The 23229-nt window shown below is 49.8% G+C and overlaps 2 protein-coding genes across 2 annotated transcripts; one reads left to right on the top strand and one right to left on the bottom strand.

The window, feature by feature from the left end:
- Nucleotides 1–1045: 1045 nt before the first annotated feature.
- Nucleotides 1046–18250, bottom strand: LOC135823913 (glutamate--cysteine ligase regulatory subunit-like). Its single transcript, XM_065336789.1, has 9 exons — nucleotides 17685–18250; nucleotides 16755–16808; nucleotides 14847–14928; nucleotides 14532–14588; nucleotides 12566–12669; nucleotides 11588–11683; nucleotides 10628–10681; nucleotides 3763–3823; nucleotides 1046–2224 (listed from the first exon to the last, which is right to left on the bottom strand). Exons 1-9 carry the CDS (start codon nucleotides 17775–17777, stop codon nucleotides 2025–2027), a joined length of 801 nt encoding a protein of 266 aa, XP_065192861.1. The 5' UTR covers nucleotides 17778–18250; the 3' UTR covers nucleotides 1046–2024.
- Nucleotides 18251–18434: 184 nt separating this feature from the next.
- On the top strand, nucleotides 18435–20339 carry LOC135823911 (probable palmitoyltransferase ZDHHC24). Its single transcript, XM_065336788.1, has one exon. It carries the CDS (start codon nucleotides 18692–18694, stop codon nucleotides 19547–19549), a length of 858 nt encoding a protein of 285 aa, XP_065192860.1. The 5' UTR covers nucleotides 18435–18691; the 3' UTR covers nucleotides 19550–20339.
- The last annotated feature ends 2890 nt before the right edge of the window (nucleotides 20340–23229 follow it).

Raw genomic sequence — 23229 nt, forward strand, 5'->3', positions numbered from 1 at the left:
AAGCACTGGCCAGCAACATAAAAGGGGAGGTATATAGATGTACATGTATGTCCCAGCCACGGACTTGTCAAATACCTCCTTGCCGACTCCCTGGTCCAAGCCGCAAATCTGACAGCTCGCTGTCACCATGGTCACCCCTCACACCTCACGCGTGTATAGTACGTGTGTATGCAATCATGTACTGATACATACATGTATGTACGCCTTGCAGCTTGGTTGGTTGAAAACACGTTGTTTGGTTGAACACAGTGCGTCCTCCGCCTTCTGGGAACATGCTCTCAACCAAACAATCATGTACAGTGAAACCTGTCTAAGACGACCGCTCAAGGGACCTTCAAAATGTGGTCTCTGTTACCAGGTGGTCGCCTTATCCAGGGTCAATTGACTGGAAATAGCATTAGATTTTGGTCCTGGTTGCAGTGGTCTTCTAGGACAGGTGGTCGGCTTATCCGAGTGGTCGCCTTGACAGGTTTTACTTTACAGTCATGTACATGTATGTGTGTTTGTGCCCGCGTGTGTGTTATCAAGAAACACTTCAAGGCCTGGGCACATACATGTACATGTAATGACGTGACATTGTCATTGGAACTCCACCTGATATAACCATGGACAGAAGACCGCTGGAACGCATTGAGCTGGCTAATGCTTGCATCACTATGGCCACGGCCGGGTTCAGCGTACTAGCACATGTACGTTCTTGCTGTGGCGATGTTGTACATGTATGTATGCGGCCATCGATTGGAGGCTTTTCTCCCCACTTCCAGACAAAAGCATGCATGAGACGACCGACGGTAACATCGAAGCAGTCCATGAACAAAGATTGGCACGCACTGGCACAGACCAGGCTTTTAGCAATGTTTGTCCGCATCGTCGAACATTGGTAACAAACAAGCGTTTATCTGCTTTTGAATAGTAATATTCAAAAGAAGGTGCAAAAATCTGTTGTCCCCCCCCCCCTCCCCCCAACCCCCCACACACAAGTCATGTGCACACGCCCGTCCACCCACCCACCCACCCGAACAAACACACACACACACACCACATGTCGATCGTGGAGCGGATAACTCCTATCAGTAACCAATGAGTTCTAAAAAGTTATCACCTACAAGTAAAAGGAAACAAAACATAGGAGTAAAAAAAAATAGCATTGCGTCAAATACTGCGCAAACGCCACAACATCAAAACTGGCACCAATAAGGTACGGGTAATAGTGCATCATTATAGGCAGTACAACAGCGTAGCATGGCAAGAGAGCGTGGCTAGCGTCAACAAGCTGATACCGGATATGCAGACGAGCAGCTACCCCGTGCCGTGCACAGGTATGCCGACTCTAAGTACGTCCTACTAATGCTGCCGCGGACTAGGCAAATGTGACGGCTGCTTCTCGCTCAGCTGGGTTCTAAGGCTGGGCTTGCTATTGCTAATAATGCTATGGATAAAAAGCAGAGATGTCGAGCCTGCTGTGGACACAAAACAGACCCATTGATCTGTGCCGATCAGAAAGTAGAGAGATTGTTCTGTGCCGATCAAAAAGCAGGGAGATTGAGTTGTGCCGATCAGAAAGTAGAGAGATTGAGCTGTGCCGATCAGAAAGCAGGAGGGGTTGAGCTGTACATTGAGATTGTGGCGCTTGATTAGTGAACCACACTGGTCACCTGACCACGTGAGCAACCTCTTCACACTAACACTCCACTGTTCAGGAGCAGCAGCAGCAGAAGGAGAAGAGTGAGACACTCAGGGCACGCGCGCACACACACAGATGTAGAAGATTAGCGCACTGCACACAGCATGGGCGCACGGAATAAGCACAGTAGGTGACGTCCACACAGGACAGTAACACTCATTAGTGCACGGACGTTGTCATTGACATGATTTCAGAAATGGCCTGATGCAGGGCAGACATTATTCCAAGCGCATTTCACTCTGCACAGCTATTCCCCCCCCCCCCCCCTGTTCACAGCACTCGGGGTGCATGGTCACTCCGCACAGCGATTGCCCCCGTTCACAGCACTCGGGGTGCATGGTCACTCCGCACAGCGGTTGCCCCCGTTCACAGCACTCGGAGAGCATGGTTCGCTGAACAGGGCCACGTAGCCCTTGTGCTGAACAACACCACGGCATGTGATGACACTGGAGTAGCGAGCCACCCAGCTGGGCTGCAAGCACCGACCGCCTGCCGCTGGATTTCGCACGCACGTCTGCACAGCGCCAGGAGCAAGCAGAGCTGAACAAACAGCACAAACAACAACAACAACAACAACAACAACAACACACACACACACGTGTGAGTGCAAGACCATGTGGCCCAAGAGCAGACAGGGGCAGGACACTGACAATGGGACATTTCAACTCTACTGCTTGTACAGTATTGTGGGCAGGGACGACGTCTTGCACCTGCACCTACTGTCGTGGACATGGAAATCCAGTCGAATGACCGGGGCCGGCGCCCTCAGTGCGTACAGAATGTTGCATGCACGGAGTGCTAATACAACTGCACATGTTGATCGCATGCGTAGATAGCAGAGGGCAGCAACAGTGCGGCGCATGTCCAGGCTGGGCACGTAGCAGCCATCGTCGATGACATGGAGTGCCCTACGTTGGATGGCTGTGAACTTGGCTAGCACGGAGGGTGCCACGCTCATCCATACCAGCATCCCATATTCCAAGATCGGCCGAACAAACCCACGGTACACTACGGCACGGCATCTCGAGTTGAGAGCCATGGCAGCCTTGCGGAAGCCGAGTCGATGTGCACCGCGTATTGCGAGGGATCGTATGTGCCGCTTGAAGCACAGCTGGCTGTCGAATGTGACTCCTAGGAGATGGAGCTGATCCACCTCCGGTACATCTGTCCCCTGGAATGTGATACAGGGAACTGGGTTGTGGGATTGTCGGTGGGTGATCGTTAGGGCTTGCGATTTCGTCGGCTCAAACCTGATCCGCCAGAGGGTGCTCCAGTCGGCAAGTGCATCAACAGCCTGCTGGAGCGTTGCGACTCCATCTGGGATATTGGCTTGGGTTGTGATACACTTCTATACCGTGGTGTCGTCGGCATATACTGCATAGCTTAGCCCCTTCAGGTAAGTGGTCCTGTGCATCGTTGATGTAGATTAGGAACAGCGTTGAGCCGAGGACGCTGCCATGCGGCACCCCTGACTGGATGTCACGGGTAGTGGAGGCCTGGCCACCTATGGCAACTTTGATCTTGCGGCTAGTCTACTCACGGCTGCATGGCCAGGGCACTGGGGCCGCTTGACCTCCGACTGGATGGTTCCATATCCACGACGGTACATGCACATAGTCAAGTTGCACATGTAGAGCTGTGCTGAACAGGACAACTCTGCCACGCGAGTACATTGTAGCTGTGTCTCTTACGCAACACCATGCATGTAGTACTACACGCTGTGAATGCTGCCTAGGCATGTTCATTCAGTGCACCGGCTTAACGGCTTTGCATAGCACAGGCTACACTAGCTACTGGATCACAATGACACGGTGATACGTTTACGTCTCCCGTATAGACAGTGTCACAACATGATGACATCAAAATTGTGCTTACCAACTTCTAAAGAAAAGGGGGTTTGTCAACTGACAACCGCTCTATTCAGTCGCTATTCACAATCGCCGCATGCGCTGGATGAAAAATTAATTTGATTGCGATGTAAAAATCATGACGTTTAGGGCCAGTCACCCATCGTCAGAACTAACTTCTAAACAACAAACAAAACTAACACAAACTACCAAAACATTACGATAACTTACTCCTCGGGTCTGGATGTGTTTGCAGCTGGATACCCTTGCTTTGTGCAAACTCCACCAGGTCCTGGAAGCACACACACAAAGATAAAATAGGATCGGACATGCTGCGCCAAATTAACGGTAATTGTCTTTTCTACAAAGCAGATTGTAAGGGTGTCCAATTACCAAATGATGTCTACACACCTACGCCGTTCACATCAGTCTGAAAGAACACACCGGCAATGTCGTGAATATGCATCACGAATCCGCGTTACGCTCATTATGTCTTTATTTGTTTATGTGTTACATCATGTTGACGTCATGCTGATGTCTTGCTGCACGCATCGCGTGCACCGTTTTGCAGCTCTCAGCCCGGAGCATGCGCAGCGAGCCTGTCGCTCCTTTTTTGCTGCCTTTTCCCTTTTGCATGCTTCACTTGTCTCTACACTGTACTTGTCTCAACTAACTAGAACTTGTCTCAAATAAGGTTTTCTGGTGACACTCCTTTTCAAGTCACCTAATCCTTTCAAGTAACAAGTGCAATGTCGTTCCGTGAACCGGAACCACTCCATATTTGAGTTACCAAGACGTATTTGTGCGTGGCTATCCAAGCTCTCCCACTCAACAGTTCAAAGTTGCGCACAAACTTGGTGCCGAAACCCGGGAATGCCACCAAAAAAGGCTTCGAGTGCCGATGCTCCTAATCCGGCATCAACTAAGCGGTATCGCGGCAAGATACTTCGGCTGCGGAAGAGCATCCAGCAATGCCTCGATGACGGCAATGCATTATTGTCTGGAGCTCCCTCATCTGCAACAGCAGAAAAGCTAAGTGAAACATGTGCATCTTTAGAGTCCGATGTCGTAGCATTTGATGAGGTCTGTGAACTTTTGTCAAATTGTGTTGATTCCTCCGCCCTGGAGAGCTCTGACGAAGCTGCTTGTAAACAGGAAGCAGACGATAATCTGGACTTCCAGTTTGAAGCTATGAGCGTGATCAAAAAGCTCAAATTCCGAATTTCTCAACTGAAATCAGCAGCAGATTGTCAGACCTCTCCAGAGTCGAGTACTAACAAATCGGACGACGACTCAGTTGTCAAGCTAATGCAAAGCCAGATGAAAGAGTTACTCACCATTCATCGTCAAACACAGGAACAAACTCAATCTCTGCTACAACAGCATAGTGAATCACTCACCACTCAAGCATCTCACAAGTCCACTGTCAATTTACCAAAGTTAGGTTTACCTAAATTCAATGGTGACATCCTGCAATGGAAGTCTTTCCACGACATGTTCATGGCATCTGTACACAAACACACTGGATTAAGCGATGTACAGAAGCTTTCCTACCTAAAGGAGCATGTGACACACAATGCACTCGACACCATTTCTGGTTTGTCTCTGTCAGATGCAAATTATGCTGTTGCTCTTGGCCTGCTCGACGAGCGTTATGGCAACACGCAGGTGCAGGTTAATGCTCACCATGTCGCCCTGATGGAAACTCCACCGGCAACCAACAAGCCGTCCTCGCTCCGTAAGCTGTACGATACGGTAGAACTACATCTACGCAGTCTCAACGCTCTTGAAGAAGACACCGACCAACCAATCTTCATTTCACTGATGACCAGCAAGCTTCCGCGTCACGTGCTTGCGCAACTTGAGTTGCAGAAAGGCATTGATCCATGGTCTGTCGCCGAGTTGAGAGTCAAACTGTGTGCGTATATAGTAGCGCAGGAGACAGCCGAGCGCCAATCCAGTCATGCCGCCAGTAGCAAACATGAACAGCCGTCTTCCGTACATAAGTCGTCCGTACTTCTTGTTGGCGAGTCGAGTCGCCAGTCACAGCCAAGAAAGAAAGTCTGCGCTTTCTGCAGGGAAAGTCACTACTCCGACATGTGTTCCAAGTATAGCACTCTTGAAACAAGGAAACCACGCCTCGGCGACAAGTGCCAACGGTGCCTACGGCCAGGCCACAGTGTTTCGTCATGTAGTCTGCAGAAACCTTGCTTCTATTGTCGTAAGCCTGACCATCACTCCAGTTTGTGTCCCGTGAAATTCGGTGCACAACCAAGCTCCGCAATGTGTGCCAACGCGGCACCTTTCCAGCCACATCCTGCCATTACCACAGTCGCAGGCAACAACCAGTCCGTTGTCATGCAAACCGCAGTTGCAGATGTAGTGTCCAACTCTTCCGGTACCCCGACCACGCTGTCTGCACGTATACTGTTCGATAGTGGCTCTTGCCGGTCGTACGTCACGCAGGCGCTCCAGACGAAAGCCAACCTCAGTGTTCTAGGTCAAGATCACATTGCCCTCTCTACTTTCGGTAGTGCATCGAGAAACACGTCTCAGTACCCACGCGTTGAGGTCAATCTCAAACTGAAGAATGACTCAATCCTTCCGCTGTCCGCCAATGTGATTCCCCAAATCACTTCACCGATATGGCGCGTCCCCTTGGACACCAACAGACACCCGAGCCTCAACACCCTTCCTCTTGCGGAGCCGCTCACGTCATCCAACGATCGCCTGTGTATCGACATCCTCATTGGTCTTGATCACTACTACAAGATCCTGGGCACAGACCGCATCTCCTTTCCCGATGGTCTGCAGCTGTTGGACTCGTCACTTGGTTTCGTTTGCGCCGGCACAGTAGCAACTGAGCACGCCTGTTCGGTAATCGAGAGCAACACCACTTTAGCCGTAGCAAGTCATCGACGAGAAGATCCCTCGTTTGACCTTGAGCGCTTCTGGGCTGTTGAAGATTTCGACTCTCTCAGTGAGACACGCCCCAGCAACGATCATGCGTATGACGACTTCCTCCAATCGGTCGTGTTTGAGGACGGACGGTACACCGTCGGGTGGCCTTGGCGACAACAACATCCGCCTTTGGAAAACAACTTTCCACTTGCTCTTGGACGTTTGAAGTCACTCATTAATCGTCTCCGTCACGAGCCTGATACCTTCGTCAAGTACAGCAAGGTACTTGAAGAGCAACTGTCACTTGGTATCATCGAACGCGTTGCTTTTCCCAGCCAGAGAGACAACTCGCATCCAATCCACTACTTGCCACATCACTGTGTGCTCAAGCTGTCCAGCAGCACCACTAAGATCCGTGTCGTGTACGACGCATCCGCTCGTGTATCGAAGACTTCGCCCAGTCTCAATGATTGTCTGTACCCTGGGCCGTGCATGATCCCTGATCTCTGCGGCATTCTCCTGCGTTTCCGTATGCACCCTATTGCCGTCTGTAGTGACATCGAGAAAGCGTTCTTACAGATGAATTTGAACGTAGCCGATCGTGATGTCACTCGTTTCTTGTGGTTGGATGACCCCAACCAACCAGTCAACTACAGCAATCTCCAAACTCTGCGTTTCTGTAGAGTCCCTTTCGGTGTTGTTTCCAGCCCTTTCCTGCTGTCTGCAACAATCAAGTACCACCTCACGCAGACCTGTTCACCGGAGACAGACGACATTCTCCGAAACACGTACGTAGACAACATCATCCTGGGCAAGGACACCATCAACGATGCTGTCGCTCACTATCAATCAGCAAAGGCGACGTTCTCCGCAATCAGCATGAACCTTAGAGAGTGGGCATCGAACTCTTCCGAGGTTTTGGACAAGATCCCAGAACACGATCGCTCAAGAAGCACTCGCGAGAAATGCCTTGGTCTCCATTGGGACCCCAGAGAGGACGTCTTGTCCGTACAGTCGCCTAATGCAGCTAACCTTGTTGTCACTACGAAACGCCAGGTTCTACAGGCACTGTCTCGCTTCTTCGACCCGCTTGGCTTGTTCGCCCCCGTCTCCATCAGAGCGAAGGTTCTTATGCAAGATATCTGGAAGCTTGCTGTGTCATGGGATGACCCACTGCCCTTCGACGTCCTCAGTCGCTGGCACCCAATAGCCGCCGACCTTGACGTATCTAGCAGCTATCCGATCTTACGCTACGTTGGCGTACCCACATGTAAGAGCCCGTCGTATCAGTTGCACATCTTCTGCGATGCGTCAGCGATCGCCTATGCTGCCGTTGCGTACTTGGAAAGCACTGTCGGTGATAAGAGTCAGCGCCATATTATCTTCAGCAAGACGAAGGTCTCTCCCGTCAAGGGTCAAACGATCCCACGGTTAGAGTTGATGGCGGCAAGCCTAGGATCTCGCCTTATCGTGTACCTACGCAAGCAACTGGACATCCAGTTCCAAGCCACTCATCTGTACACCGACTCAACGACTGTACTCCATTGGCTCAAGTCCACGAAGCTCCCCGTCTTTGAGCAGAACCGCGTCAACGCCATCGCAGCCGTTCCAGACGTTCTCCACCACTACGTCCCGACAAAGCTGAATCCAGCCGACCTGCCATCCCGTGGATTGAGCGCGGCAGCCTTGTTAAAATGCGACGCCTGGTGGAACGGCCCCAGCCTGCCGATTGAAGGCACCACTGCAGCAACCGTCACTGTTGCGCCGGCGGAGGGTCCTCCGGAAGTCACCTCAAAGGGGTCGGGGGGTCAGCCATTTGGTCAGGGTTCACAGACAAATAAAAAATCTGATGTATTCCCATATGGCATTGTTGTGAACGACTTCTCGTCGTTCGACTCTTTAGTGCGTGTGTCTGCACTTTGCTTTCGTTTCCTCTGTAGGCTGCGGAAGAAACCAACTCCATCTGGACCTCTCACGCCTAAAGAAATCGAAGCAGCAGAGCAAGTCTGGATCAGCCACAGCCAGTCTACACACTATGCAGATGTTATCACCGCTCTGTCCAGTGGGAAGCAACATCCGCTGGCAACTAAGCTCAACTTAGTGCTCGACAACGGAGTACTGAGATGCCGTGGAAGACTGGAGAATGCTGACCTCTGCTCCAAATCGAGGTTTCCCGTCCTGATCTCCAAGGAACACGCCATTGCCAACCTGATCATACGTGATTGCCACCTCAAGGTCATGCATGGCGGCGTAGCGCACACACTATCCCGTGTCCGATATCAGTTTTGGATCCCGAAAGGCAGATCAGCTGTAAAGGCCCTCGTGCGCCGCTGTCAGACGTGCATTCGCTACGAAGGCGCGCCATACAAGACACCTCAGATGAGTCCGCTACCTTCTACCAGAGTGACCCAAGCGCGACCATTCTCACACATCGGCCTGGACTACTTTGGCCCAGTCCTCGTCCGTACACAGTCAGAAACCGCTAAGGCATGGGTCTGCCTGATCACGTGCATGGTGACCAGAGCTGTTCATTTGGAGCCAGTCCACGACATGACAGCTGCCGAGTTTCTGCTCGCATTGAGACGTTTCGTCGCCCGCCGTGGCACGCCAGAGCTAGTTGTGTCTGACAACGCTCCCCAATTTAAGCTGGCCAAGTCCGCTCTTGACATTGCCTGGAGCAACATTGTGGTGGACACCAGTGTTACGTCCTACATTAGCCGCCAGTGGCACTTCATCGTTGCCAACTCTCCGTGGATGGGTGGAATGTATGAAAGGCTTGTGGGTATTGTCAAGCGTTCTATGCGCAAGACCATTGGGAGACGCCTCCTCACAACCAGCCAACTCGCCACTCTCCTGCCAGAAGTTGAGTCTGTCGTCAATTCTCGGCCGCTAGTCTATGTCGACGAAGAACAGTGCACAGTGTTGACGCCTGGTCATTTTATCAGCCTGTCTGCCACACAGGGGTTCTTCACGGTCAGCAACGACCCGACCGACCCGGATTATCAGCCTATCAATTCCTCTCCAGACAGCCTGTTGGACCTTTGGAAGAAGGGCCAACGACACCTTGATCAGTTCTGGCTCGCCTGGAGGAACGAGTACCTCCTCAGTCTGCGAGAAGCCCACACGTCGTCTTTTAAGCAATCAAGGACTCGATCCTCAACGTTTCCGAAGCCTGCTGACGTTGTCCTCATCAAGGAGGAGTTGCCTCGCGGCCACTGGCGCCTTGGACGAATCCAAGAAGTCCACACCAGCAGCGATGGCAACATCCGCTCCGCCACCGTCCTCACTTCGGACAAACGCACCGTCAAGCGGCCAGTAAGTCTACTGTGTCCGCTTGAGACCAGCAGTCCCTCGGAATCCCCAGGTACCCCAGCTCAGGAGACCAGCAGTTCCTCAGAATCCTCAGCTACCCCAGCTCAGAAGACTAGCACTCCCGTTGCAGTCGTACGAAGACCGACACGAGCCGCTGCCAGCAAGTTTCAGTCCAACTTGCAGGATTTGATCGCCGATGGCCGTGTTTAACTCTCTCTCTCTCTCCCTCTCGCTCTCATTGCTCTCGCATTCTTTATGCTCTTCAGTTATCTTTCCACATGTTTTGTGTGAAATTTCTCCTTGTTATTAATTATGATTAATTCTGTTCTCCGGCCAATGCCCGGGGAGTGTCGTGAATATGCATCACGAATCCGCGTTACGCTCATTATGTCTTTATTTGTTTATGTGTTACATCATGTTGACGTCATGCTGATGTCTTGCTGCACGCATCGCGTGCACCGTTTTGCAGCTCTCAGCCCGGAGCATGCGCAGCGAGCCTGTCGCTCCTTTTTTGCTGCCTTTTCCCTTTTGCATGCTTCACTTGTCTCTACACTGTACTTGTCTCAACTAACTAGAACTTGTCTCAAATAAGGTTTTCTGGTGACACTCCTTTTCAAGTCACCTAATCCTTTCAAGTAACAAGTGCAATGTCGTTCCGTGAACCGGAACCACTCCATATTTGAGTTACCAAGACGTATTTGTGCGTGGCTATCCAAGCTCTCCCACTCAACAGTTCAAAGTTGCGCACAGGCAATCTTTGAACCAAACATTGCCTTCATTAGAAAATTGTCCTCATCTGTCTGGTTATTTGTGCATCTGCTCTACCTCAATAAGAAACAATGCAAAGAAATGTCATCATCACTATTCAAAGCCAAGAACAAACCTGTGGTATAACGCAGCAGGACGCAAGGTTGACCTGGTTGATGGATGGCTGTACCTGAACATGGTGAATACACAAGCACATTCCCACAAGCATGCACACACACATGCACATGCACACATATACGTACACACATACACACCCACACACCCCAACCCGGCACGCACGCACGCACGCACAACACACACACACACACACACACACACACACACACACACACACACACACACACACACACACACACACGCACGCACGCACACACACACACATGTACGCAAAGGCATCCAGCACATGCATACTTCGAAGTAGACATCAAGAAAGAGCAGATACAACAAACACTACTCTATAAAAATACCAGCGGTGGTGCTCATGCTCGCAACGATCATCACAGTGGTTTGGATAGTGCAATGGACAGTGATCATCACATTGGTTTGGATAGTGCATTGGACAGTGCATTGGACAGTGCATTGGACAGTGCATTGGATAGTGCATTGGATAGTGCATTGGACAGTGCATTGGATAGTGCATTGGATAGTGCATTGGACAGTGCATTGGACAGTGCATTGGACAGTGCATTGGACAGTGCATTGGACAGTGCATTGGATAGTGCATTGGACAGTGCATTGGATAGTGCATTGGACAGTGCATTGGATAGTGCATTGGACAGTGCATTGGATAGTGCATTGGACAGTGCATTGGATAGTGCATTGGACAGTGCATTGGATAGTGCATTGGACAGTGCATTGGATAGTGCATTGGACAGTGCATTGGATAGTGCATTGGACGAACCTTGTCTGTCACATAAAGCTGCATGTCTGTCAAGAGATATCCATCACTGTACATGCATACACACACACACACACACGCACGCACACACACACACACGCACACACACGCACGCACACACACGCACACACACACGTGCGTATCAATAAAAGTATCATATCGTGTTGTCAAGCTTACCTTAGCCCAGGAGCAAAGCAGTTCTAAGCTTTTGACATCAAGATCAGCAATGCCAAGCTGACCAACTTGCCCGGCGTCAAGCAGTTCCTCAGCAACCTAAACAAAGGAGGAACAACATAGCAACAACAACACCACCATCACCACCAACAACACCACCAGCACCAGCAGCAGCACCAGCAGCAGCACCAACACCAGCACCACCAACAGCACCAGCACCACCAACAATAGCAGCAGCAACAGCAGTGAAAACAACAACAATAGCAGCAGTGACAACACACAACAATACAGATTGGCACAGAGGTATAACCCTAGGTTTATCAACGGTAAACTAAGCTTATGTGCCAGACACCCGGCTTCCAACAAACAAAGAAGCTAAGACAACAAGTTCACAGTCATCAGTTCACACAGCAGGCGGACGCGGATACGGACTATCAAGAAAGCAAAGCAGACCTCCCAGTATCAGGGTCAGTGATGTGAAAAACTCAATCAGGGAAATCCTTAGCAAGCTTGACGTCTGTGTAGGAGACTATATGACATTAAGATTGAATGAATTTTGTCACGGTCTCTGCTGGGATGGCGGCTATATCATAGCTCAGTGGTTAGACCGTTAGAGCATCGCTGGCCTCAAGCCAAGATCTCTTGTTCGAGTCCTAGTTGTGACACTTATTTTTTCTTCAGACTTTTCCCGTTTGCATCGTTCCCTCAAACCAATAGAAACGTTTCATGTGAGCAATAAATGGACTTGATCCACCTTCACCACATGCGCTCACTGGCCGACCTCATTACCGAGAGAAATAAATCATGAGTATGTGAAGCAGGAACGGCTGCTGTGCAAGTTGCAGGCCACCACTGCCAAGCATGAGACTGAGCATGACAAGCCTGTGTCCTTCCAACACATTCCAACATACTGCCCAGAGACCAACAGGACCGTGTACAGATAGGGAACGTGTGTGCGTACGTCTCTTTCAGACAACTTACCTTCCACACTGGGCAAACAATCTCCTCGGGGAATGTCTCGCTGTCATCCAGCGGCAGAGACAGAAGCAGCGTGTCGATCTTTCCCAACTCCAGCTCCGACAAAACTATAAACGAAGGTTATCATGGTGAAAACAAAGTAGAGAAGAGATAAGAGAGGGGGGGGGGGTGTAGATAGAGGGATAGATAGATAGATAGAGATAGAGATAGAGAGAGAGAGAGAGAGAGAGAGAGAGAGAGAGAGAGAGAGAGAGAGAGAGAGAGAGAGAGAGAGAGAGAGAGAGAGAGAGAGAGAGAGAGAGAGAGAGAGAGAGAGAGAGAGAGAGAGAGAGAGAGAGAGAGAGAGAGAGAGAGAGAGAGAGAACAGTCCAACAATTGCAAGCATCCTCCAAAGAAAATTACAACTGTCATGGAAGAAATTTCCAGACCCCAAATCTTCTCCAGAATAGCTAAAGCCACTGCGTGAATCCCTCTGAATACAGTGGAAAAAAGTTAGTAGTTGAGCACTTCTGTACACACCTGCAATAGCACCAACGCATTGCTGAACCCGCGTGCAATATAGATGATATGCCAAATAACGTGCAACTAGACTTGGGAGGGCATTGCAGAGTAGTTGCATACAAAGTTCAAAGTTGTACGGGTACCTGTGCCAAGGGGGGGGGGGGGGGGGGGGCGTTCGTTGTTGATCTACAGGTTTGGGTAGAAACTACTTCTTTCGGTAGAGGTGTTCGTTTTTTGAAAAAAATTCTACTCAAAAGGGTAGATTCTACTTTCCTCTACCGGCTCTACCAGGAAAAAGTTGGTAGAATCCGGTAGAAGTTGGTGGAGCTACGGGATTTCCAGCAAGATCAAGGATTTGTACACAACTCCATCCAAAAAAGGAACATTTGACGTACACATCGTGTAAACTACCCCCAATCCGGTAGAACAGCGTTCGTAAACTTGCCTCTACCATCTACCTCTATCGGTAGAGTGACTCTGCTCTACTCTACCAGGTAGCTAAAAACGAACGCAGCCTTGTATTCCTGCAGAGCTCAGGGCCTACCGTGTACACATTGTAGTATAATGTGTATGCAACTTGTGTGTGATGCCCTCTCAAGTCTAGATGCACGTTATTTGGCATATCATCTATTGCCGCACCACCGTACCCCCTTGCAATATTACACCGTACTCAGTCTATTGCCCACACGTCTACTTTTGACCTTTTTTCTTCTCTCTACTCCGCGTTGCTGACCATTGCTGTTGCAGCACGTATGCTGTCTGCCTACAAAAGCTGCTGATTTACCATCGTTCCGTGTTTGCATGTGCTTGTATTTGTAAGATAATCCCATCATAGCTATTGCTAGTCATCATGGATAGTCATCATGGGTAGTCATCATAGCTATTGCTAGTCATCATGGATAGTCGTAGAGGATAGCTACTTGTGAGCCAAGAGTACTCATGTATTTCTGCGTCCAAAGGAAAGTTAATAGTTGAGTTTAGTGCGAAAGAAGGTAACTTGTCCTCATGCTAGTAATCTGTTCCTGAGATGCTTGCTGGCGTAAGTCCTTGTGATCAGGCTACAGTCACATCCCCGTCACAGATGCTACATAAGGAGCAAATACATTTTTCTTAACGGCTGGCGGCCATAGCCTTCATCAGACTAACCATTGTGCTGGACACAACACAGGGACAGTGTGTGTGTGTGGGTGTGTGTGTGTGTGTGTTGGTGTGCGTGGGTATTCTTCGCTTCTGCTGCTGCTCCCCCCCCCCCCCCCCCCCCCCCTCCTCCCAGCACACACACACACACACACACACATCCCTGACCCGAACTTTGCAAAAGATAGATCAAACAGCAGTTTAAGATCATGCCTCATGGTGGTAGTAGTGGTGATTATAAGAGTAACACTATATACGAGTAAGGACAGAGGGAATATATAGAGGTCAAGTGCAAAAACAGACACTACAGATACCAGTTCTCTCTGCCTACCTCTCGTGACAGCATCCCGTAGCAGCTGGGGCTGCATGGAGTTCAGAAATACCTTCACTGCACACAACAACAACAAAACACCAGATAGCAACAAACTTGAACAAAGAATCAACTCTGGGACACTATCGGGTCTATGGTCTGCACGCCAGCCACACAGCATAGTAGCTGAGCACGCCCATGGAGACTTGAGGAGACTTCATCTCTACAATTTCACTGCTCCAGGAAAAAGAATAACCAGAGAGAAAACTGACTTCTGCGGAAATTCCTGACATGTGTGGGTGGTGCGTGGCACGTCATAAATGACCGTGTAGTTACCTGTTATGGAAAGATTAGGCCTCTCTGCCTCCGTTATGGTCTGTATAGCTGAGCTGTGGCGCACGCATGCCAATCCTTCATTCTAATATAGATAGTGAAGAAAAACAACAACAACAACAACAACAACAACAACAACAACAACAACAACAACAACAACAACAACAACAACAACAACAACAAGAGCAGCAGCAGCAACAACAACAATTATTGGCCATCGTGAGAATAAAGATTAGAAACAACAGCAACATTCCACGTGGCAAAGCATCAGCAGCAGAACAGTGATTTACAAGTGCAGGTAGGCACTATGCATGTAACCACTACAGCCTACTGGACTCAACAACAGAGAGTTCTGAGTTGTCGGCTAACAGTCTGAGTCAGTACAGCTGTTTGAAAGTGTTGGGCATTTGGAAATGCTATAAGACCAGTACAGATGCTTATTAGGTACACATTTATTTTCTCGTTTGTTAGATAATCACGACCGCCCCAACTCACTCCCGGACACGCACTCGCAACAACGTCCACAACGAGTTCTTTGGCGAACAGTGTTCATATAATTATTGGAGAAGAAGCAGAGAATGTGGGAGAGCGAAAAACACAAGTTTGTTCCACGGCCAACTCTAAAAAACTAACTGGAACTGATGTAGTTCTTCGTTGTACGCACTGTACGCATGAGAGCACGCCAGTTGCATGCCAGCGCGCAAGCGAGCAATAGATGAACATGAAACGGACACCAGAAGTAAAAGGATCTGGCGGTGACACAAAGTCAAAGGGAATGTATTACATGTCGGGAGACCATCAATGAGCCATGGTAGCCGGCGGGTGCAACAAGGAATGTAAGACAGAAGTTAGAGCAACGAATACTATGCATGGTCTCACATCACCCCTTAGCGACTCATGTCACTACCGAATAGCTACAACATAATCATGAATATCGAGCAGGTCGCACGAGCGTAGACCGGTCGCGCAATGATGGGCCTGCAGCAGGCGGCGGCGGCGTGACCGGGTCAACGCTCAATACCAGAGACGGAACAGGGCCCGACTCGGCTTCATCGCTGGCACCCGGAGCGACGGGCGGCGGCAGATCGTCCTCGGCGGCACGCCTTAACAAGTCGACATTCACGATCTTGTCACGGCCGGTGCCGTCGACCCGATGAACCACCACCGTCGAGGGGCCCACGATCGACATAACTTGCCAACCAGGCTCGTACGGGGTTAGGCGCTTCTGGCAGCGCTGAGGCCGGCGAAGCATGACCGCATCGCCAACAGTCAAGCGGCTCGGTGTCGGCTCGTCGATGAAGTCGAAGCGGCCGAGCGCAGACTCGATGTAGTCTCGCATCGCCGCTGCCCGCTGCTGGAGGTCGTCTACCCATGAGCCAGCCGATCTGAAGGTCCCTGGTTCATTCCCGGGTTTCGGCACCAAGCTGTTAGATAATCACGACCGCCCCAACTCACTCCCGGACACGCACTCGCAACAACGTCCACAACGAGTTCTTTGGCGAACAGTGTTCATATAATTATTGGAGAAGAAGCAGAGAATGTGGGAGAGCGAAAAACACAAGTTTGTTCCACGGCCAAATCTAAAAAACTAACTGGAACTGATGTAGTTCTTCGTTGTACGCACTGTACGCATGAGAGCACGCCAGTTGCATGCCAGCGCGCAAGCGAGCAATAGATTAACATGAAACGGACACCAGAAGTAAAAGGATCTGGTGGTGACACAAAGTCAAAGGGAATGTATTACATGTCGAGAGACCATCAATGAGCCATGGTAGCCGGCGGGTGCAACAAGGAATGTAAGACAGAAGTTAGAGCAACGAATACTATGCATGCTCTCACACGTTTATACTATATTTAATATTGGCTGAGTACCCGAGTTGATTTCTGCACTCATTGATATACAGTACATACTGGCAGAGAGTCGGATGAGACCGAGGACACGGTTTTCGTGATGCTGTTCTTGAACTGCACATAGAGCACAACAACAAACACGTGCACACACAGACACAGACATAGACACAACACAGTGAGCATTTTCAAAATCCATAGAAATCTAAAAATCATTTGGGACCCTGAACTATAGTTGCGCTCGGTGAAATCGGACCCAAAGTGCAAAGCTGGCGCCCGGGATCAGTTTCATTTATTTCATTGTGTTTGTACATTGTGTACTTCCAGCCGCATTCGTGCCACTTCTAGGGCGGCAAGGGCCGTGCAAGTTGAGGGCGCCAAATATGCACTCTGGGTCAGATTTCACCGAGCGCAACTGTACATGATAACCACTGTTGCCGATAGTGACAGTGACAGCATACACTGACACTGGAAAATCACCGGCAGTCCTGCGCAGACAAAACATACGTTTGCTGTGAATGATGCTAGCCTAAATTTCAGAATTGTCGACGGAAACTATTGGTAAGTTTGAGACAGGGAATAGTAAAATACCGTTATTTTACGATTCCCAGGTTGGAGGGTTGAAGCCTTCGCAAGGTTTGACGGAGAAGGCCAAGAGAAGTCAAAGAGTCTTTTCGACTTGCAGGATACTGTGCGTGTGTATGCGGTGACCATCCACGTGGCCAGTGCATTATCAGTAACGCAACGCTTCCACTACTGTTCCCTGTGTGCCGTCATGGCTACCTGGCTATTGAGTACTAAACGGTGTCCCAATTGTCACTTTTCTCATTTCCCTCACAACCCTACTTATCTGCCGTGAATGGCCAACGCACACGCTCTTCACATTGGCAGGTGTTCCCATTGCGCCTTCAGGTGTTAACATGTTGCAATAAATATAAAACAAATTGATGAAATAAACATGCTTTACGAGAGGGATAACATTAATTTTCTCACCTCTTCTTCTGTGGACTGGTTGGGTTTCCAGTTAGCCTCGCGCCACATCGACAGCTTCAAGTTGCCCGTATGTACCAACAAACTGTGCGCCATGTTGACTTACCGGTCAAACGATCACTCAGTATCAGTACAGCCTTTACTACAATGCTACTAGATGTAGAATGTGTTACAAACTTGCAGAAAAGGAAAATCGCGCTCAGTCTCCACAAACCCCGTTGATACGACTATCACACGGCCGCCAGGAAGAGATGGTTCAGCGCAGATGAAAGAAAACAACAGCCAAACAACATGGACCAGGCGAGATCGAAGCACAGATCCGGTGGTGTGATGTTTAGTGATGGCAAGGATGACTTTGTAACCAGTTGATTTACAAAACAGGCTGCGTCCCGGACGAAACTAACTGAGCAAACAGATTGGGAAGTGGGAGATTTGGAAGCTGGGCGAGCCCAATTCCACGCAAGGAATGAACCTGACTGTGAGTGATTTGTCACTTGTACATTGTAGTTGTAACTAAAAAGCACTTGTTATGTACTTGAAAACGAACCAGTCATTCTGCGAAGCAAAGAACTGACGAGAAGGTCATCGATGCGTTTGCCTTTGACATTGGGCTGCTTTGCCAAGCGTTGGGGTTTCCCCACTCTGGATTGCTGTTGTTATGGTTTCCAGCATCAATGATTACGTAATGGGAACCCAGTATGAGCTCATCAGCACAGCGTCATGAAAAAGCGATTTGAAAAATAGGTGTTTCCTTCTTCTTCTTTTTTCAATCAGCATCTGCATTCAACTGTGACCTTTTCATCTTTCCTGTTTCGTCCGGACAATTTTGGTGTTCGCTGCTGTAAAATCAGACCCTGGCCCTGCTGCCGAACATCCAAGTAATGAGCTGTGCCTGATCCAGTTTTTTAAATAGATGTCCGTGAAAGGGTGAGAACGAGAGAGTTTTCGGAGAATTGTTTAGCTCCTCACATTATTTGTGCACAATAGTCAATAGTCCATTGGACAATAAAATGGTTCCTAAAAACCGAGGGCTGCTTCCTGGCAATGTGGGAGACTTCAGTGGCTTGATTATTGTCCAGCTGGGGCTGCCCGCCATTCTATTCTTCGAGCTGTACGAAGTTCTGCCAACACTCTACGCAGACAGTCCCGAGTATGTTCGCAACTTGTCCGTATTTGTACTCTGTCTGTTTTTCAATACTGAGTTGAGTTTCTGGATGACGGTGCTGAAGACGTGCTCGCTGAAAGCCTTCAGTCCTGAGTTGCCCTCTAAGCTGAAACCAGGCTGGGTGTATTGCCAGTTTTGTCAGCTGAACGCACCCCCACGCTCCAGCCACTGCTTCTCGTGCGGCGCGTGTATTCTACGCCGGGATCACCACTGCGTGTTCACCGGTAACTGTATTGGATTCCACAACCATCGGCACTTCCTGACCTTCCTGCTCAACTTCTGGATCGGCGCAGCGTACGCCGTAGTGCTCAACACCGTCTATCTGCACCAGGCCGGTCGCCTGTGGAGCTACAAGGACGTCATCTCCATGTTCCTGCCCATACCTGCCTATCTGTTTGGCTTCACGGAGCACTTCCACTTCTTCTCCGGCATCATGTGCACACTGAGTGTAGTCAGCCTGCTCCTGTCCACCGCCATGGCTTACTTCCAGCTGCTGCACATACTCTATGGGCAAACGGCCTACGAGCGCAAGCACCGTATCACCGACTTTGCCGTCGACTGGAAGGGAACGCTGCGCGAGATTGCCGGCACGCGCTGGTACGTTGCGCTCCTGTCGCCGCTGATACCGTCTCCGCGCCATGGCGACGGTTTGAATTTGAAGAAGGCGTCGGAGGTGAGAGCAGAGAATATCAAGACGGTGTAGGGTACTGGGAGCAGTGGCTATCTTGTCTGTTTGTTTTTAGGAGTTTTTGAAGAGTTTCAATTTCTTATTATTTCCAACGTGCCGGCCTGCTTTGATAGCCTGCTTTGATAGCCTGCTTTGATAGCCTGCTTTGATAGCCTGCTTTGATAGCCTGCTTTGATAGCCTGCTTTGATAGCCTGCTTTGATAGCCTGCTTTGATAGCCTGCTTTGATAGCCTGTGGCAAAGTGTGGATATAACAAGATGTTTTAAATGCTCTCAGCTTGAGTGCAGCATAGACTAAGTAAGTCCTGGACTGTGCTTTTTTTAGGTATGCTATGCCCCAGCCCTGGCTATGTGCCCTAGCCCTGGCTGTGTGCCCAGCCCTGGCTGTGTGCCCAGCCCTGGCTGTGTGCGCCAGCCCTAGCTATGTGCCCCAGCCCTGGCTTTGTGCCCCAGCCATGGCTGTTTGCCCCAGCCCTGGCTGTGTGGCCCAGCTCTGGCTATGGCAGCAGGCTTTGGGCCCCTAAAGACGAGTGTACCGGGTTGAACCTTTCTGTACTCCGGCTCATTATATGTTGATCTTGATAAACAGGTTTACCAATGAACTGGCATAATTCTACTGCAGTACTGCAGCTGGTGCTGCCTGTTATGCCTCTTCCCTTGTTCTATGACTAGTGTTATTTTATTCATCAGTTTGAGGGAGTGAAAAGGGGAAATCTCTTTCGTTGACTAGCTGAGGGGTCATGATGTTCACACTGCGAACAACTTGAAAATAGTCTGTTCCATTTTGGATACATTGAGCACTCGTGAACTTCGGCTTGGGGCTATGTGTGTGGATGCGTGTGTTTGTGTGGGAGGGAGGAGGGGGGGGGGGGAACGAGTCAGTATATTCTTGTTGAATTCATTGCCTACATCATGTACAAAGTATGAATACCACAAAATGCAGCATCTCCTTCGGCAAGCTGAAAATGCACCAGTACGTACCCTGGAAGCATTACTGACACAAACCTATCCATTATGAACGAGTACCATAGTTTTTTCTATGACTGAGTGGACCTAGAAAGATACTGCATGTTGTTTTCACAAAGAAAATTAATAGCACAGATTGTTTACTGGGATTTAGGGGCAGTAACCTGAGGGGTGCTGAAAATTGATCATAGTTACAGCATCACATACCATTCTGCCAAAAACGTGACCCGTGTGCCCCTATCGCACCCCCTTCAGCGGTGTAGCTGATCCCCTGGGGGGGGGGGGGGGGGGGGGTGCACGGCTGCATATTATTATGTGTAGGATGGCTGGTGCATGTCATTATGTTACGGCATGCTGGACCTAGGTTGACATTTTTAGGGGTGCCCCTGTCCTCAAGCGGGCTACGTGCCTGCCCTGGATCCGCCCCTGGGACTCTCCCCTCCCATCAGCCCATTCAAATGCAGCACATGTCAGAACTACGTCTGGTCTCATGCATTCATTTTCATGTGCCACAGCCTGCAGATATCCACATCAGTGTCTGCATCAAATCATTTTTTGGCCCAATCATTGTTTAAAGCGAGTGATGCTACAGAGATGGGTGGTACAGCCGGCCCGGCGCATGCTACAGAGATGGGTGGTACACCCGGCCCGGCGCATGCTACAGAGATGGGTGGTACACCCGGCCCGGCGCATGCTACCCCAAGAAAAGAGAATGACTGTTGTAAACCACCAGTTCTCAATTGGGAAAGGCCTTCGCGCTTATGGCATTGTATTCGTTGAAATGTTGTATTTCGACTCCGCCGTACCGCTGATGTTGCTGCATGGCATACGCTATATGCGTTGTGTGCGTTTTGCTGTATACGCTGTTATGTCCAGTTTTATATGCTTATGTTTTGCATGTACGCTGTTTCTGCATGCTATAAATAGCTGGTGTTATTAGTGTTCATTGTTAATTATCAGATGAAGTGAAATATACTGTGTAAAGGAAAAGAGTTGTCCTCGTGCCGTGTGGTCGTACGATCCTGACAATTTAGAGAATCTTAGAGGGTTCATAACATTTGGCGACCACGCCAGGATACGAAGCGAGCATGGCACAGGAACTATGGATCATTGAAGCCAGCTTTATCGCCAATGGAATTCGGTATGGATTTGAAGGTGATAGGTTGAGAGAATACGTGGAGAAGAGGCTCCGACAGAGCGAGGAGTTTGAAGAGCGCAGTGCTAGACGGCAAGAGTGTGCGCTCCGCGCAGAGTTCAACGAAAAGCTCAAGAAGATGGCCGAGCGCATCGCCGTCAGTACATATTATGAGGAAGCAAAGCGAGATATGCTTGCCTCGCCCGGAAGGACGCCGGACAAGGCGTGTAAGACTTTGCTTACAGACAAGCAGCGGTCAGAAGAGTGCTTGAAGCCAGTGGCAGGATCAGATCCAAGGCCCACTGCGTCGGTACAGAGCGTGGCAACATCGGTCGGAGACGCTCAGAAGCAGCTGGAGTCTCGGCCGAACGACGTAGAAGCGCAAGACGTAGAAGCGCAAGACGTAGAGGCGCAAGACGTTGAGGCGCAAGACGTAGAGGCGCAAGTCGTAGAGGCGCAAGACGTAGAGGCGCAAGACGTAGAGGCGCAGGACGTAAAGGCGCAAGAGTTAGAGGTGCAAGAGTTGGAGGCGCAAGAGTTGGAGGCGCAAGAGTTGGAGGCGCAAGAGTTAAAGGCGGAAGAGTTAAAGGCGGAAGAGTTAGAGGCGCAAGACTTAGAAACGCAAGGCGTAGAAGCCGAGAAAATAAGAAGGGCGATACTACTGGTTAGCACGGAAGAAGTAAGCGGCGAGACTGTGTGGAACACAAAGATCCGATGTGTGTCCTCGGATTCCGCGCCCGCCCCGGGTCGAAGTAGTGTACTGGTGACCATGTCGTGTGTGACAGCCCACATCGTCGAGCTTTATGACATTATCGGTTGTGTGTTGTGTGGTCCAGCATCTGCCCCATGTCGAAGTGGATCGGTGACAGTGTCGTGTGCGACAGTCCACAGCGGCAAGCTTCGCGATGTCGAGTTTTCTGAATTGGTGGGCATTAGTGATATTCTACCATGGCCACCACCGCAGCAGCAGATGACGCGTAGTAAGCCCCAAATCGTTTGACTTGTGAGTTGTTGTACGGCGGTGAGAAGCCCTTTGGTGGGGAGAATGTTGTGAAACCACAAGTTCTCGAGAGTGAAAGGCCTTCTCGCTTGTGACATTGTGTTCGTTCCAATGCAGCTGTATCCCGATTCCGCCGTACCGCTGATGTTTACGACGTAGTATACGCTACATGCGCTATGTGCGGTTTGCTGTGTGCGCTGTAGTTGTATGTTGTATGTGTATGCTTTTCTCATATACGCTGTCATTTTCACGCTATAACTACCTGGTGGTTTTAGTGTTAGTTCATTCAGTTAGTTTCAGTTGTTCCATTCATTGTTCATTGTTATTAGTCGATGGAAGTGAAATATACTGTTGAGAATAAATAGTTGTCCTCGTGCCGTGTGGGGTCGTTCGGTCCTGATACTTTAGAGAACCAGAGGGTTCACAACATTTGGCGACCACGCCAGGATAGGAGCGAGCATGGCAGAGCAACTACACAATTTGGAAGCCAGCTTTATCGCCAATGGAGTTCGGTTAGGATTAGAAGGCGAGTTGTTGATGGAACATGTGGAGCAGAGGCTCCAACAGTACGAGGAGCGTGAGGAGCGCAGTGCCA

Source organism: Sycon ciliatum, chromosome 8 (genome assembly GCF_964019385.1).
Source record: "Sycon ciliatum chromosome 8, ocSycCili1.1, whole genome shotgun sequence".
Taxonomy (NCBI): domain Eukaryota; kingdom Metazoa; phylum Porifera; class Calcarea; order Leucosolenida; family Sycettidae; genus Sycon; species Sycon ciliatum.

Coding starts and splice junctions, on each gene's coding strand:
- LOC135823913 (XM_065336789.1), bottom strand. CDS start 17,777: ATGGCGCACAGTTTGTTGGTACATACGGGCAACTTGAAGCTGTCGATG. Junction 10,682..11,587: donor TGCTTTGCTCCTGGGCTAAG/GTAAGCTTGACA, acceptor CACCATGTTCAG/GTACAGCCATCCATCAACCA. Junction 3,824..10,627: donor CCTGCTGCGTTATACCACAG/GTTTGTTCTTGG, acceptor GTGTGCTTCCAG/GACCTGGTGGAGTTTGCACA.
- LOC135823911 (XM_065336788.1), top strand. CDS start 18,692: ATGGTTCCTAAAAACCGAGGGCTGCTTCCTGGCAATGTGGGAGACTTC.